The sequence below is a fragment of the Lepidochelys kempii genome, chromosome 2, assembly GCF_965140265.1.
Source record: "Lepidochelys kempii isolate rLepKem1 chromosome 2, rLepKem1.hap2, whole genome shotgun sequence".
In the NCBI taxonomy this organism is placed as follows: Eukaryota; Metazoa; Chordata; order Testudines; family Cheloniidae; genus Lepidochelys; species Lepidochelys kempii.
Genome location: NC_133257.1, coordinates 261,922,489 through 261,937,788, shown reverse-complemented (window position 1 = coordinate 261,937,788; position 15,300 = coordinate 261,922,489). Strand labels below are relative to the sequence as shown.

Below are 15,300 nucleotides of genomic sequence, written 5' to 3'. Positions count from 1 at the left end.
GCTTGCGCCCAGTTTACCAGTCTGGGGTTCCTCCAGATTTCCACTGGTCTTACTGAGATTGGAATCTGGATCAGTGTCGCCAGTGTGTTTGTAATATATAATTATATGTATTTATATTTTGATGCTCTTTATTCTTCAGAGGAGGATGTTAATCAACAGTGTAGTCACTTCAATTATGGGGCAAATGGCAGATCAGGAACACAATGCTTCAGGTTTTGATACAAAATTATAATTTGCTTCATTGCAAAAACTGAATCTGCTTAAATCCAAACAGTGCCAGTGAGCAAGTGATGAGTGAAACATGCAATAACAATATATCTATATGTCTATTTACACAGAGGTGAGTCACTTTTCGACTGCCAAGCCAGTGCACAGCTCTGGATTCTAAAGGACTGTGTCTGCTTCCCTGTGCTCCCTTAACTGAGAAGATGCATGTAGACTATGATATGATTGATCTCTTTGTCATTTCACATTATTTGTTTACATAATTGCAGAAACTCAGTGGGGAACATAACGCTCTCCAGAAAGATCATGAGGATGTGAAAAAAAAACTAGATGCATCAAAAGCCAGGAACAAAGTGCTGTCCAATGAGGTGAAAGCTCTGAAAGGACAAATCTTAACACTGCTGGAGAAAGGAAAGCACGACGATGAGCTCATAGATGCCTTACTGGTACAGTCTGACTACTGCAATCCCACCCTGCCATTCCGGAATTAGTGCTCTAGCTATAAATAGCGATAGTGTAGACATACTACAACACAGTGACCAAAATATACACTTACGATAGTTAGAGGCCTGTAAAATCCATGGCACAATCCTAGGTTTAAGAATGATCCAAAACTTCTGCATTTTATATTGAATTGTCTTCAGACACTGGTAAAGATTTAGAATTGGCACAAAGGAAAGGGTGACACATTTGGAGGTGGCTATGGGCTGCATGTTTCATAAGAAATGTCCAGCAGAATTGTAATAAAAGGTGGAGACAGGATTGTCTAGTGGGTGGAAAAAGGGACTGGGAATCAAGACTCTTTAGATTCTATTCCCAGCTCTGCTGTTGACTCACTGTGTGATCCTGGGCATTTCATCAACATTTGTCAGGAATGCTTACTAATTTTGGGCGCTTCAATTATTTGTTGCCCAACTGGAGATACACAAAGCCTGATTCACAGAGGTGCTGAGCCACTACAATTCCCACTGACTTTCAGTTGGAGTTGTAAGTGCTCAGGACCTCTGAAATAAAGGCCTAGGCTGGCAGTCCGAATCAGAGGACACTGAAAGTTTTTCTCCAGGTCACACAGTGGGAATGGAATCTAGAGAGTCCCAGCTCTGTGTGTCAGTTTTTCAATCTGCAAAATAGGGATAACAATAATACAGTAACTCCTCACTTAACGTCATCCCAGTTAATGTTGTTTCATTGTTATGTTGCTGATCAATTAGAGAATATGCTCTTTTAAAGTTGCATTATGCTCCCTTATAATGTTGTTTGGCAGCCACCTGGTTTGTCCACTGCTTGCAGGAAGAGCAGCCCATTGGAGCAGGCTGGTGGGGGCTTGGAACCTGGGTGGGCAGGCAGCCCACCATCAGCTCCCCTACGTTCCCTGTGCGGCAGCTGCCCTGCAGGCTATCAGTTGCCAGGCTGTTCAGCTGTCCCTCCCCCCACTGCCGTGTGCTGCTCCTGCCCTCTGTCTTGGAGCTGCTCCGGGAGCCTCCTGCTCGCTGTGCAGGGGCAAGGGAAGAGGGGTGCTAATAGATTCATAGATATTTAGGTCAGAAGGGACCATTATGATCATCTAGTCTGACCTCCTGCACAACGCAGGCCACAGAATTTCACCCACCACTCCTGCGAAAAACCGCTCACCTATGTCTGAGCTATTGAAGTCCTCAAATTGTGGTTTAAAGACTTCCAGGAGCAGAGAATCCTCCAGCAATTGACCCATGCCCCATGCTACAGAGGAAGGCGAAAAACCTCCAGGGCCTCTTCCAGTCTGCCCTGGAGGAAAATTCCTTCCCTACCCCAAATATGGCGATCAGCTAAACCCTGAGCATATGGGCAAGATTCACCAGCCAGATACTACAGAAAATTCTTTCCTGGTAACTCAGATCCCACCCCATCTAATATTCCATCACAGGCCATGAATATTCAACTACCAAAATCATGTATCCCCCTCCCCACCTATCCTTTACCCCATCTCCACAGAGCGGGGGGACACGACAGGGCTCAGGACGGAGGGAGCTTCTTGGCAGCAACTGCTGTCTCAACTTGCTGATCTACTTAAAAAGGCAGTGTACTTAAAGGGGCAATGCGCATCTCTCTCACACATGATGTGTGTTTGTCTTTCTCTGCCATGCTGTCTCCCCTCCCTCCATTCGTGCTGCCTTGCAGAGTGTGAGGCTACATTAACAGTGTGTTAACTCTTGAGGGCTCAGCCGAGTGCTAGTTCATCATTTAGCAGAAAGGCATTCCCTGGGAAATATCCCACCCTCTTCCACCCTCTGACTTCACCACCTCAACCAAGCTTCATAATCATTATTGCTGTGTACAGTATTAAATCATTTGTTTAAAAAGTATATGTGTGTATGTATATATATATATATGTAATATAGTCTTTTGTCTGGCAAAAAAAATTTCCCTGGAACCTACCCCCCCCATTTACATTAATTCCTATGGGGAAATTGGATTCGCTTAACAACATTTCACTTAAAGTAGCATTTTTCAGGAACATAACTACAATGTTAAGCGAGGAGTGACTGTACATTCTTTGCCCAGGCCCCACCCCTTTTTAGTATGATCATGAAGGAGTATGCATTATTATCACTCATTGTGTAGAACTCTGCCAAACACTTAACCTTACTTGTACCTACATGTACAGGCTCCATTCACACTTGCACATCAGCCATGCACACTCTTCCATGCACTGTGCAGGGCTTTACAAGATCGAGACCTCTGAGTACTGAATTATCTCGCTCTGCAGCATGTTGCTCTGCATTATGCAAAATGTGAAATCCTCGCAGTGGACAGATGCTGAAAGTACTTGACAGGCAAGCTGGTCCCAAAGCACTATTACAGTAGGAGCTGAGAATGTGGTGGACCAAATTTATCCCTGAAGTAACATTATTCACTTTAATGGACTTACACCAGGGATGAGTTTGGCATGGTATGTTAGTACTACAAGATATGGATTCTGGCCATGTATTGCACTACTGATACCAAAATATGTGTCTTACGTGGGAATAGATTTAGACGGGAAATACCATTTTATGCATGTTTAATGTTCACTATATACAAAAAAGAACATACCACGTGTCATTTCTGCTTCACCAGAATGAGCAGAAGCAAATGCATGAGATCTTAAAGCACCTGAGCCTGCAGGATGAGAAGAACAAGGAGTCCCAGCAGAGTCTAGGCCAGCATTTGAACAGCGAGGCTCAGAAACAGAGCAGTCTCATAGGGCAGCTCCAACAGATGGTGGCTGAACGAGAAGCCAAGATTAAAGAGCTAGAGGAGGAGATGGGACTGCTCACACTTCAGGTAAACCTAGCAAAAGATATTAACTATAACAGCAACTCCATGAGGGAATTTTGTTCCCATTTCTAAAAATGCTCCTTTCCCCACTTAATCTGAGATTTTTGCTAGTTCAGAATACCAGCACTCAGCTGTTTCAATAGCTTCCACCGGCGCCAGGGGTGATCTATCAGGGAGACTTCCTCTGAGTTTCCTCCACACCTGTGTGGCATTTCTTCAAAGCTTTTGGGAGGTGGAGGTGGCTTAAATGTAAGTCACATCCAAGCTTTGCAATGTGATCGTCAAAGCTGAGTTACAGAAAAGAAAAGCCACATGTAAATACTATAAAACCTGTGGCACAAACTAGCCAAAGTCTGGAAAACTCAAAACGTGGAGTCATACTGGCTGTTAAATTGCAGTTGTAAAGAAAGTAAAAAAGCTGCGTTGGTGTGAGATAAGGAGCAGTTAGTCCTCTCGTGTGACTACTAGTCTCTGGATTATTTTGCCAGCAGACTAATATAATGAAAGTTTCATAGCCTTCCTGGGCTATTGCATTCATCTGTTTTGGGATGCCTTGCAATCTTGGATGGTCTAGTGGTTAGGGCACTAACCTAGGTTTTCAGACATCTGGGTTCAATTCCCTGCTCCACCAAATACTTCCTGAGGGACCTTGGGCAAGCTACATAGCCTCTTTGTTCCCCATCTGTAAACTGGAGACATTTTAATAGGCTTATTTTACACTGGCTTATTTTACATCGGTGTTAGGATGATAATTACATTAAAGAGTGTGAGGTGCTCAGAAACTGCAGTCATGGGAGCCGTATAAGTACCGGAGAGAGAGAACTTGGAGCAGAATACATATTAATTTTGTGGACCCAGATTATGGTTTGATATGAAACTGGAGTTTCAATTGATTCACTTAAAATTTTTGGGGGGGGGGGGGGTTGTTCAAACCTGAACCTCAAAGTGGAACTCCTGGGGTAGAAACTTCCCCCGATGGACAGGAACCAAAGGTTCCCATGAAACCTTGTAAACCAAAAACTCGTATCAGCAACGTATCAGCTCTGGGTCCAGTTCTGGTCTGCTGCATTAGCTGAGCCAAACCTGCACAAAGCATGATTAGCTTTCTATTTTGCTTCAGCAGCATCAGAAGAAAGAGACCACTGCGGAGGGCAGTTCAGATGTTGCAGATACACCATCTTCAGAGCACTTAGAAGACCAGAGTTTTACTCTAATCAAACCACCAGCATCAGCAGGCGATCATGTTGGAAGGATTGGGTCTGCTTGGTAAAAAAAACTTAATTTAAGTCTTTAAAATAGATATGAATTATTCAAAAGAATACTGCAGCTTCAAGACGACTGTGGCAGCTCATTTGCATTATAAGGGAATCTCTTAATCATGTTATCACTTAGACATTTGTCCTGGGACACAGAAAGATCCACTTATCCACCGATATTATGCATTTGGCATGTTTATAGTACAGCTCATTCTCTCTCTGACTCAGATAATATTCCCATGGTTGGCTTAAGTGCCTTTGGTTTTGTGACTGAGAGAAACAGGGCAGCTAATGGGCAGGCTTCTGTAGGTGGCCTTGAAAATTAATATGAAACTCTGTTTTACATAAGCTATAAATCAGTTGTGTATTGTATAAATCAATAAAGCTGCTTTGGGTAGGATTTCATCACAGAAATTAGAAGGATTTAAGACATTCAGTAATCTGTTTTTCTTGAGTACCCACCAACGAACCCTACCTAAGGAGCTTTCTTTTTGTTTACCATGGTCATTCTGCAACAAATACAGGGTCTGAGTCTCATTTACGCTTGGGCTGCTTTACAGCACTCTGGCAGTGTGTCAAGGTGCAATACAAATGCGAGTAAATTATGTTAGCAACCACTTAAAGGCTCCTGTGTGCTGCTAGTGTGGTACAAAGTGGCCTTTGTGCAACTGAGACTCAGGCCACCAGGGTTTTCATAAAATATCCTTGCACGTGCACCTGTTGTAGTTGAAGCAAATAGACCGCTGAGGTTAAATAAAACTGTGAACAATTTTTGCTTTGGATAGATTTGGGTCTGATCCTGCTTCCTTTGATGTCAATGGTAGGTTTCTGCATTGACTTTAATGGAAGCAGGATCACAATCTTTGTGTGTGTGTTGTGAGCATATTGCTTTGTACTGGCTTGTAGCTTAGAAAAGACATAAAGATCCTTCTGCAGCTAAAGCACTTCCCCTCACACTGTTGATACGGCCCTGATTTGGGAGCCGTGGTTTATTGTGGAGTGGAAGTGTCTCCAGAGGTATGGCCCCTATCATTTTGATTCTCTCACTTGTAACTCCCCAAAACAAGTTTTCGTGCTTTTAGGTGTCAAACCTGTATATTATCTGTATATTATCCAAATTGCTTCAACTCTTTCTTCACAGGAGGAAGGCCACCAGTAAAATTAGGCTAAGTAAGCTTCCTGACTTTGATAAGCACTTTATAAAAGCACCCAGGTGCAATGCATTAACTTTAGCCTAACACATAGCTATGTAAAGAAAATACTTATATACCAGGTGTGCACTGAACAAGGCCAAACCCTGCAAGAGCTGTTGTTAGCTAATGGGCACTGCTCGCTCCCTTACTATTAATATTTTGATGCACGATCCTTTCCATTTATTTAAAAAAAATTGAAAGTGGATCTTCTTTTACTTACAGAAAAGATCAAATGAAAAATGCTATAAAGAGGGGATACAGACAACCCTAGGGAATTCCAAACCTGAAATACTTCATCTGTGCTCAGAGCACTGTTGTCATTACCAGCCTTACCTAGTCTTGAAAAGGATTAACCAGCTGTCACCCTTGAGAGATTTGTGCTTGTTCTGTAGCACTGTAGCTTACTTTACTCCTGTTGGCGGCGGCCCCAAGCAGGGGAGACATGATCACATGCACATAAGCTTGCATCCGATGAAGTGAGCTGTAGCTCACAAAAGCTTATGCTCAGATAAATTGGTTAGTCTCTAAGATGCCACAAGTACTCCTTTTCTTTTTGTGAATACAAACAAACACAGCTGCTACTCTGAAACATAAGCTGGTCTGACATTCTGTCCAGTAGAGGGCAGTGATGAACACACACATTGTAGGACCGCAGACTGTACCAGACCTAGGACTTTATTATGTAGAGCAGGGGTTCTCAAACTTTATTACACGGCTGACGTAGAGTTGTTTGTTTTCTTCCTCATAGCACTGTGTCTAAGATGGGACACACACTTGTAGAATCTTCAGCTACAAAGCCTTCGCCTCCAAGTAACAGTGTTGCATCTGGGAGGTACGTTTACCGTCTTTTGTATAGGTATGAGGAGAATTTCATTGGCATCCACCAGACAGAGACCAGCATACTCTTAGCCTTGTCTGCATCAGCTAATGACCCTACACCTAGTGAGGGGCCCTGATCTTTGTAGCAGAAATGCTCCTCTCTAGTTGATCACATCACAGTGTTTTGGCTCAGGCTAGCTCTTGTTTGTGTTCTCTTAGTTTCTGAAAATAAATGCTGGGTTTCTATCCCACCTCCCAGTGCTCGCAGTACAGGCATCTGCCCTAGACATTCCTGTGTATGTCAATGGGAGGGAAGCGCTCGATGGGGTACCTGGGATATCTGCCTGGCTTCTTGCATCAGATTGCAGGCAAAAGAATGTAAATCCCCTGCACTAAACGTTTGAAGCCTTTCTGTTGGGGAAAATCATTGCCAGCCGAAATGCTGTTATTTAATAGATGATTGTAGGTATGCCCAGTGCTTTGCAGAATACAAGAACAGTCTCACTACAATGGGTTGTAGCACTTGGACGGGAGCAGGTGTTGGTGAGTAGATCAGCGTTGGAAGGTTTAACAAAAGACCTGTGATTTTGAGGGAGAGATCTGAAGTTGGAGAAAGAAGCTTAGCCAGTGAAGGGTGAGAGGCCCTTCTAAGTGAAGTCCCACAACTGTTTTATTTCTCCATAGTGCAGGCTGGGTGGTGGTTGGAGTCGGTGGGCTCAGAGATTGGTGGCACCTCTGTTTTGTACCCTGGCTACTAGGCTTAGTCCCCATGCTCGTAGGCATTTGGTACATTTTTCAAGCCTGTCTTTGTTTCAGTTGCTTTCTATCATGGGAAATAAACTGATCCCTAAAGTTTTTGCTGTTTCTTAGGATTGCAGACACCGAGAGCTCAGATCTGAAAGTGTTGCAAACACAGATCACAGAGTACAAGGCTCTTTGCCATGCTGCTGAGGTGGAAAGAGACAGGCTTACAGAACTAGTCACTGTCCTGCAGAAAAGGTAGCAGCTGATTTTGATATTTCCCTTTGTGATATTATTATATCTAGTGGTTAAGAAATCCTTAGACCTACAGGCATTTGAAACGCTCTGTAGTATGTAACCCAGCATGCCATCAGATATAGTTGGTGTGATATTTTGTTTTTAGTGGGTACTTTTTGCTTTGCTCACCATATAATGAATTACTTCCTTTTCGTCCTGTTGGAATGAAGGGCAGAAAAAAACAGAGACATCATCAAGCTTGTTAGGCCCAGAATTTGGTGTATTGGTGTGTCTGCAGGACTATGCATGCAGTAATATTACAGTACTTAGCAGCAGCAAATGCTCTAGTTTCAATTCTAGTCCAACTTCCATTCCAAACCCTTTGCTTTTCACATGCTCATAACTTACTTGGTAATTCTCCTTTCCAGCTGATATTTCCCATGCGTCGCTTCAATGTAATGGCGACTCTCTTTTTTTTTTTTTTCTGGAAGTTTTAGTAAAACCCATTAATCTAATTGAGTTATAAGAGGGTGAAGTAAACATACCCTTTGCTCTTTAGAAACATTCAAGATGCATTTTTTTTTTGCACAGGAATAAAATCCAGAAGTTTTGACTCCCAGTCCTATGCTCTAAATCCTAAACTCTCTCTAGTCTACACACTAAATTTTTGTCTGCTTTGTAGTGCAGTAAGTTTGTTTGCTTTCTTTACTTATTTTACATTGAATATTGTGTGTTATTCCACTTGCCTATATTTTGGTGTGTGAACTCCACTGTAGACAGCTATATATACAGTTTCAAACTTTAAAAAAGTAGGTATCACTCACTGTTTCTTTACAGGCCGAGCCTTCAAACACACACAGGCAACTGTACTCACGCATGCAGTCCCAATGACTAAAAGGGACTGCTTGAGTAGGTAAGGATAAACGTGTAAGTGTTTGCAGGATTAGGCTCAAATTAACATGAAATAATGACCAAAACCGCCAGAGTCAATGAAATTCACAGCTAATGGTGATGTGTACCATATAATGGTCACTGCAATTCCACAATCCTCACACATTATCATGGGCTCTCCCAAGACTTATTGCAAAAGTCTCACAAAATTCACTTACAAGACCTCTGGATAATATTATAGTGTTCCATTAATATTTTTACCATTAATGTATAGAAAAATGATTAACTCCCACTTCCCCCCGACACACTTGGGGGATAGGTTGCCTAAACTCAAGTAATGTAGATAAGGTTAAGGTCAAGAAAGAGCAATGGAAGTGGTTAGGTAAGTGGGACTTGATGAGAGACTGCACAGATTGCCATGATTTAGGACTCCATTGTGCGAACACTTAACCACTGAACATGGTACTTTCTGAAGTCAATGAAACTATACTCAATAGTAAATATTTGCAGGATTGAACCCTGATTTCATAAAAGAGAACAGCTTGGGGGGACTTGATTTGAGTTATTCATATTGGTGGAAGCTCTTGCAAAAATGGATCAGTCCCTCACTGTCACCCCTTCTGTCTAATATGAGAGCTAGGGCACACTCGATTAAATGAAAGGGCAGTGAATTGAGAAGCACTAAAAAGATATACTATTTTATGCAGTATGTCAGCAGCCTGTGGAGATTCACTGCTACAAGAGGTCAGAGTCTGTCCTACTCTGGATTGATTGCTAAAGGAACTGTATAATTTTATGCTTATTATAACACTTTTAGCTAGGCAAGCTAAGGGAGTAATAAAAATAACCAAATCTATTGTTTCAAGAAGTAAGCAGCGATCACCCCCAGAGGTCAAGAAGGAAATTGCTCTTCCTTTGTATAGCACTGTACAATAGGTGAGGTTCATTATAGTTTTGACAACTTTCCATGAATCATTTGGTATCAGCCGCAACCCTAGGTAGGATGCACCATTGGTCTGATGCAGTTTGGCAGCTCCTGTGGTCCTGTGTGAGATTTTCTGATTAATCGCTTAAGATGCTGCATGGGATAACTATGAAATAAAGACGTGTTCCCACTGAATGACCTTCAACAGCTCAGCACTGCATGCTGCCCATTAACTGCTGTGTAAAGTCTCATGGTGTCTCATTGCCTTCAGGCCCATGCATACTTTTTTCCAAAGTATTTTCGAGTGGCTGAGGTAATAGAAGGCAACATCCAGGAGCGGGTGGGCAAGGTGCTGTGGCCTGCAGCATGCAGGAGTCAGACTAGATGATCGTGATGGTCCCTTCTGGCCTTGAAGTCTATGAGTTTCTCTTCCTTTCAAGGAGATGCTTGTGGAAATGTTTGCTATTTACATAGGAGACCAGAACAAGTAAATGTCAGATAATGCTGTTAGACCATTTTTACGACTTTGCTTCTATGCTAGTCCAATGCATTAAAAATAGAAGCAGTTTGTTACTTACATAATTATTGGTCTGCCCTCAACAACTTGTAACATCAGTGGTTATTTGTATGGGAAGCTTACAGTGGTGTCCATTGTTGAGGGACCTGGGCAACTTCCATCAACAAAACAATTCTTTATAAAATATAATTGAACCCCATGCTCATTAGCCAACTCCATCTTGCAAACATGGCGGATGCCTTTTGGATGAATATCTGGAATATCTGCCCTTGGGAGACAAGCGCATGCATCCATTCATCTTATTGTGAGCTGTGCATCCAAGGGAAAAATTTGAAACTAAGACTGGACAGGACTGGAGTCCTGATAGCCTGAGCATAAAAAAAACCTAAACACTTGTTTTGAACATCAGGGTGGTCGAAAGCAGCGATAAAGTTTTGGAAGCTGAGAAGAAGCTTCAAGAAGAGCGACGTCGATCAGTCATTTTGGAGCAGCGTCTTGAAAAAATGAAAATGGATGTAGGGAAGAATGCAAACACCCAGAAACCCCTCCCGAGGAACAAAACAGGTGAGGAGCAGCATGGTATCAGGAGTGCTAGGGAGTGTCTGTCATCTAGTCCACTTCCACATTTGGTAGCCAGGAAATGTGAATAACATCTAGAACGCCGAGCTTGTGCAGACTTATATGTGTGCTTAACTTCACACACTCAGTTCTGCTGAAGCCAGTGGAACTACTAACGAAGAAATTCCAGCCCCACTTGGGGAGCTTCCCATTGACTTCAGTGGGGCCAGGATTTCACCCACACTGTGCAAGCCTTTGCAGGATAAGGGCCACCAATTCTAACGCTGTATTCTCTCTGCTGTTTCGCGTGAAAGGTTCAGCTGAAGGTTAAATTGAGAACAGAATTAAATGATACATCCCAATGTAAGGCCTGTCAGTGTCTATGAAAAACTATTGCTGGTCTTTAAGTAATTAGATTCTGTGTCATTTATTACCACTAAAACATGATAATCTGCTGCTATAAATATGAAAGCCTCACTAACATAGTTAAAGAAGAAAAGTTCATTGTGGATTGTAAAATTTTTATTTCCTTGATTAGATCCTTTTATTACTTATGGGCTATAATCCTATAAAATGTCTAAAAACAATAAAACTGTATATATTCTTATGGAAACTTTAACAATAGTTTCCCTTTTTGTATATACTTTAAATATATAGAGGATGTTACCAGGGATCAGAACTTCTCTTTGGTAAGGAACTCATCTCCTTCTTGCTAACTGGTTCAGAGTAGCAGACATGTTAGTCTGTATTCACAAAAAGAAAAGGAGTACTTGTGGCATCTTAGAGACTAACAGATTTATTTGAGCATAAGCTTTCGTGAGCTACAGCTCACTTCATCGGATGCATTCGTTTTCCACTGAATGCATCCGATGAAGTGAGCTGTAGCTCACGAAAGCTTATGCTCAGATAAATTTGTTAGTCTCTACGGTGCCACAAGTACTCCTTTTCTTTTTGGTTCATTATGTTCTCTATACATTGTCCATCTCTCTCCTCTCCCTACACACACTTACTTTTGCTCTTTAGGCCTGGAGTAGTTTGCTTGGTTTTGATGGAAGGGAGAGATTCTATTGCGGCCACAGCACACTTCTCTGCAGTTCATCTGATCTAGGTGTGGTGTACTTGGTCAGGTCCATATTTAACTGAGAAAGCTCTAAGGAATGTCTATACGATGCAGGGAGTGGTGTTGGTTATTCACTGGATGTCCCTCTGAGTCCATGTCCCCATAAACTATTAGAGTGCATTGTGGTGCTGAAGGGGCTATCTTTTGGAGGAGATGTAAAACAGAGGTCCTGACCGCTTGTGCCCTTAGATGTATTGCTATATGCTACCCACTTAAATTTCCCCTGGAGTCACAAATAGAGATGGTTTTCTGCACTTCCTGTCCTAAGCCATTTTATCCAGTTATTGTGCTACATTAACAGTTCTGTGCTTCACCCCAGAGCTGTCGGCATTTCATAGTTGGATGAAGCACAGCCTGTGCATATCAGTTTGTAAGGCACTTTGGGATGAAAGTTTCTGTGTATATTAAAAGTTAGCTCATTATCACTGTATACTTCGGGACCAAACCAGCATTTTGTTTAAATAAAGACTCATATCATAGCTATTAAATGACAGGAATTGGTACATAAAGATATTGAAATCAATGGGAACAGGGACCCTAAAAATACCTTTGAGGCTCTGGGCCTAAACATAACCTGAATGGATTGCAACCCTATTCACCAAAGTCTGTTGGGTTTTTCTTTTGTTTTGTTTTTTCAAATTGTTCTCAGGCCCTCCTAGTGATTTAAACAAACTCTGGAGTTTATACAAGCAGCAAATTGACAAATCTTAAAAATACCCCTTTAGCAGAGAACTTAGTTTCTCCTAATGGTGTTTCTGCCAGATAATTCAGGAAAACTAACTGCATAAAGGAGAGACTACTGTACCCATTAATGTTCCCTTTCCTTATTCAAAGTGCTAAATTGGGAAGAGCTGATCTAATTGCAAATGTTAATGCTTTTATTCTCTCGCAGGCAGAGAATGTAGGTACTAGTGCTAGCAGAGCATTGTTGGTATAATACGAAAGCAACACATTTGTTTGTCTGTAAAATTGCTCCTGTTTTTGTTTTTGTTTTCCTTGTTCAAAGAAAAAAAATGGAGAGCAGTTTGCTGAGTAAAATCCAGTGGGGGTATAGGTAATGACTGTAGTGTTTGCTGATCAGTTCTGAGATAAGATAGCAAGACAAAGGCATCTTCTCCACTCTGAAGTTTTTCTCATGTAGTTTACTTCCCTCCCCACTCACCAATTGCTGCATTTCCAAAAGGAAGGATCAAGACCTAGCACCTTTCAGAATTGCTTTGGCAATTAGTTTCCCTGTCTATTTTAATTGTTGGGAACGTTCATGTTCATACAGGCGCCAGTTCAGGAAAGCATGTAACTTTAAGCACATGCTTAAGTACTTTCCTGAACTGACGCCATAATTGCTTTCATTGTGAAGATCCCAAAGTGCTTTATGAATAACCACAGATATTCATTTCTCTCGGATATTTAGAGAGCACCAGGCACTATAGTACGGAGTGAAATACAGTTTCAAGATAAGCTTAAAAAATAGTCACATTCTTTCACACCTCCCAGGGGTTTGGCCACTTGCACATTATTTTATATAGAATCATTTTATTCTTTCCTCGCTCAACTCACCACTAATCATGTTTACAATTTCACTGAAAGGAGATTACAGAAATCTACCCTATGTATTTACATTAAATGAATGCATGTACTCAGACTGACCAACCCCCTCCTATTATTTATCCTCCATCTCCTGAGTTCTACTGTAAAGCCGTGTGCTGTTGACTGCAAAGAATTGCCTTTGTCCTGTAACGGAACTCCATGCTGTGATTAAATTTACAGGTCAGTCTGCTGATAGCTCCCGACATACCTTGACTGCAAGTGATAGGAAAGATCTCACTGCAGCACAACTCTCAGAGGTGCCACTAAAATCTCAGATAGAAGAACTGACTACAAGGTATGGCTTTTCTTTTCGTATTCTTTGTCACTTTCAACTTCTTTGACATGGGGCTAAGATTAGCCCATCCTCATGTAGATTAAACCAACCCCACTTTTAGGGTCATGATTCTCTGGGCCACATCCTCAGTTGGTGTAAATCAGCTCCAGTGGGAGCTTCTCTGATATACCCTGTGCTTTTGTCTTTGTTGGCGGGAATCTGACAGCAGCATAAGAATGGCCATGCTGGGTCAGACCAATTGTCCATCTAGCCCTGCGTCCTCTCTTCTGACAGTGGCCTGGGCCAGATGCTTCAGAGGAAATGAACAGAGCAGGGAAATTATCGAGTAATCCATCTCCGGTCATCCACTCCCATCTTAAAATCTCTTAATAATTATACCAACACAGCTTCATGAATGCTAAGTATACATAAACCACTAAGAAGAAAAGAGCCTTTTATTACCCATCGATCTGATGAATGTTAATGGGAGTTGGATGTTTGTCAGTGGCAAAATAGTTCTCAGCGATATCAGGGTAAAGAATCCCGACTTCAGACTATCCCCCTTTGTATCAAGGGGATGGGAAACAAATGCTTAAAAGCCTGATATTTCCCACTCCTGTTGTAAGATTCCCAGTGAGCATGTGTTTCTGTCCTTGCGGCTGATGCACAGCTCCCATTTGCTCCAGCACGCCGCAGTGGGAATGAAAATTTCCCCTTTGCATTCACATAGGCTTGTGATCCAGCTGGATGAGAATGAAGCCTTGAAGACTGCCCTGGAGAGCACTGTGAACATGAAAGAGGAAGACTTCAAACTGTACCAAGAGACAATGGGCCAGGTGAAGGAGATCTTCCTACAAGCTTTGAGGCAGCAGAAGCAAGAGAAGAACTAAAGCAAGACATTCAAAATACTTTTGGAGTGCAGCAGAGGAGAATCCAACAGTAGCTCCAGTGATTTGAAATGCAGCCGGGGCGTCATTATGTAGCTATTCTCCCAGATTGTTTTATTTCCTTAGCACTTGCAGGAGAGGGTGAGAAATAGAGTTGAACCTTATATTGCAAAGGACTGAAAGTTTGTATTTCAGCAAATTCCTGGTGGTAAGAGTCAACAAGAAATGGGTTCTCATAACCTTTTAATACTGTCCAGGCAATTGTTGCACACTATGGCGCTCCAATGCTGCAGTCTTAATATGGGCAAAACGCCCATGAGTTGCAGTGGGAGTTCGTTGAATCAGGCCCCGTATCTGAATGCTGCTCTCTTTATCTGTAAATATAGGACATTTTTCACCATATTAAGTTCATCCTTAAGTTCTGCTTTATGAAACCAGGGGGGCTAAAGCTAAGTGTCTGTAATTAATTTAAGTGGCCAGAAGTAGCACACTGATATTTATCTGTCTAAGGTGGATTTTTTTTAATAGCACTCTTCACTGTGGTACCCATGCGCTGAACAGGTAGGTTAGCTCTGCTTGCCAGCATCTGCAATGAACTTGGTATGGAATTTTGCTCTTTGCCTGTCCTAGGCTCTGAGTGCTCTGTTTGAGTCGGCTGTGGCAGGATTGCTTCCGCTGGTAAGTGGGGCTTGCAGGTTACTCCCAAGATCAGCCAGACTTGCTTCAGACTAATGACTGCTAGCTCTGGGCCTCAGCTGAAGACAGCATATTGC

At 42.1% G+C, this 15,300-nt stretch overlaps 1 protein-coding gene across 3 annotated transcripts in view; it reads left to right on the top strand.

Moving 5' to 3' along the window:
• Positions 1–15,027, top strand: part of CCDC13 (coiled-coil domain containing 13) — a 36,378-nt gene extending 21,351 nt beyond the window's left edge. The window contains exons 9-16 of one of the 3 annotated variants that reach the window (XM_073334801.1): positions 495–671; positions 3,322–3,528; positions 4,643–4,788; positions 6,720–6,803; positions 7,661–7,789; positions 10,511–10,665; positions 13,547–13,661; positions 14,371–15,027. In XM_073334801.1, the coding sequence (XP_073190902.1) occupies positions 495–671; positions 3,322–3,528; positions 4,643–4,788; positions 6,720–6,803; positions 7,661–7,789; positions 10,511–10,665; positions 13,547–13,661; positions 14,371–14,530 (1,173 nt within the window). In that variant the 3' untranslated portion in view covers positions 14,531–15,027. The remainder of the gene's footprint in view (positions 1–494; positions 672–3,321; positions 3,529–4,642; positions 4,789–6,719; positions 6,804–7,660; positions 7,790–10,510; positions 10,666–13,546; positions 13,662–14,370) is intronic. The other 2 variants (XM_073334803.1, XM_073334804.1) reach the window with 2 other exon arrangements.
• Positions 15,028–15,300: the final 273 nt, after the last annotated feature.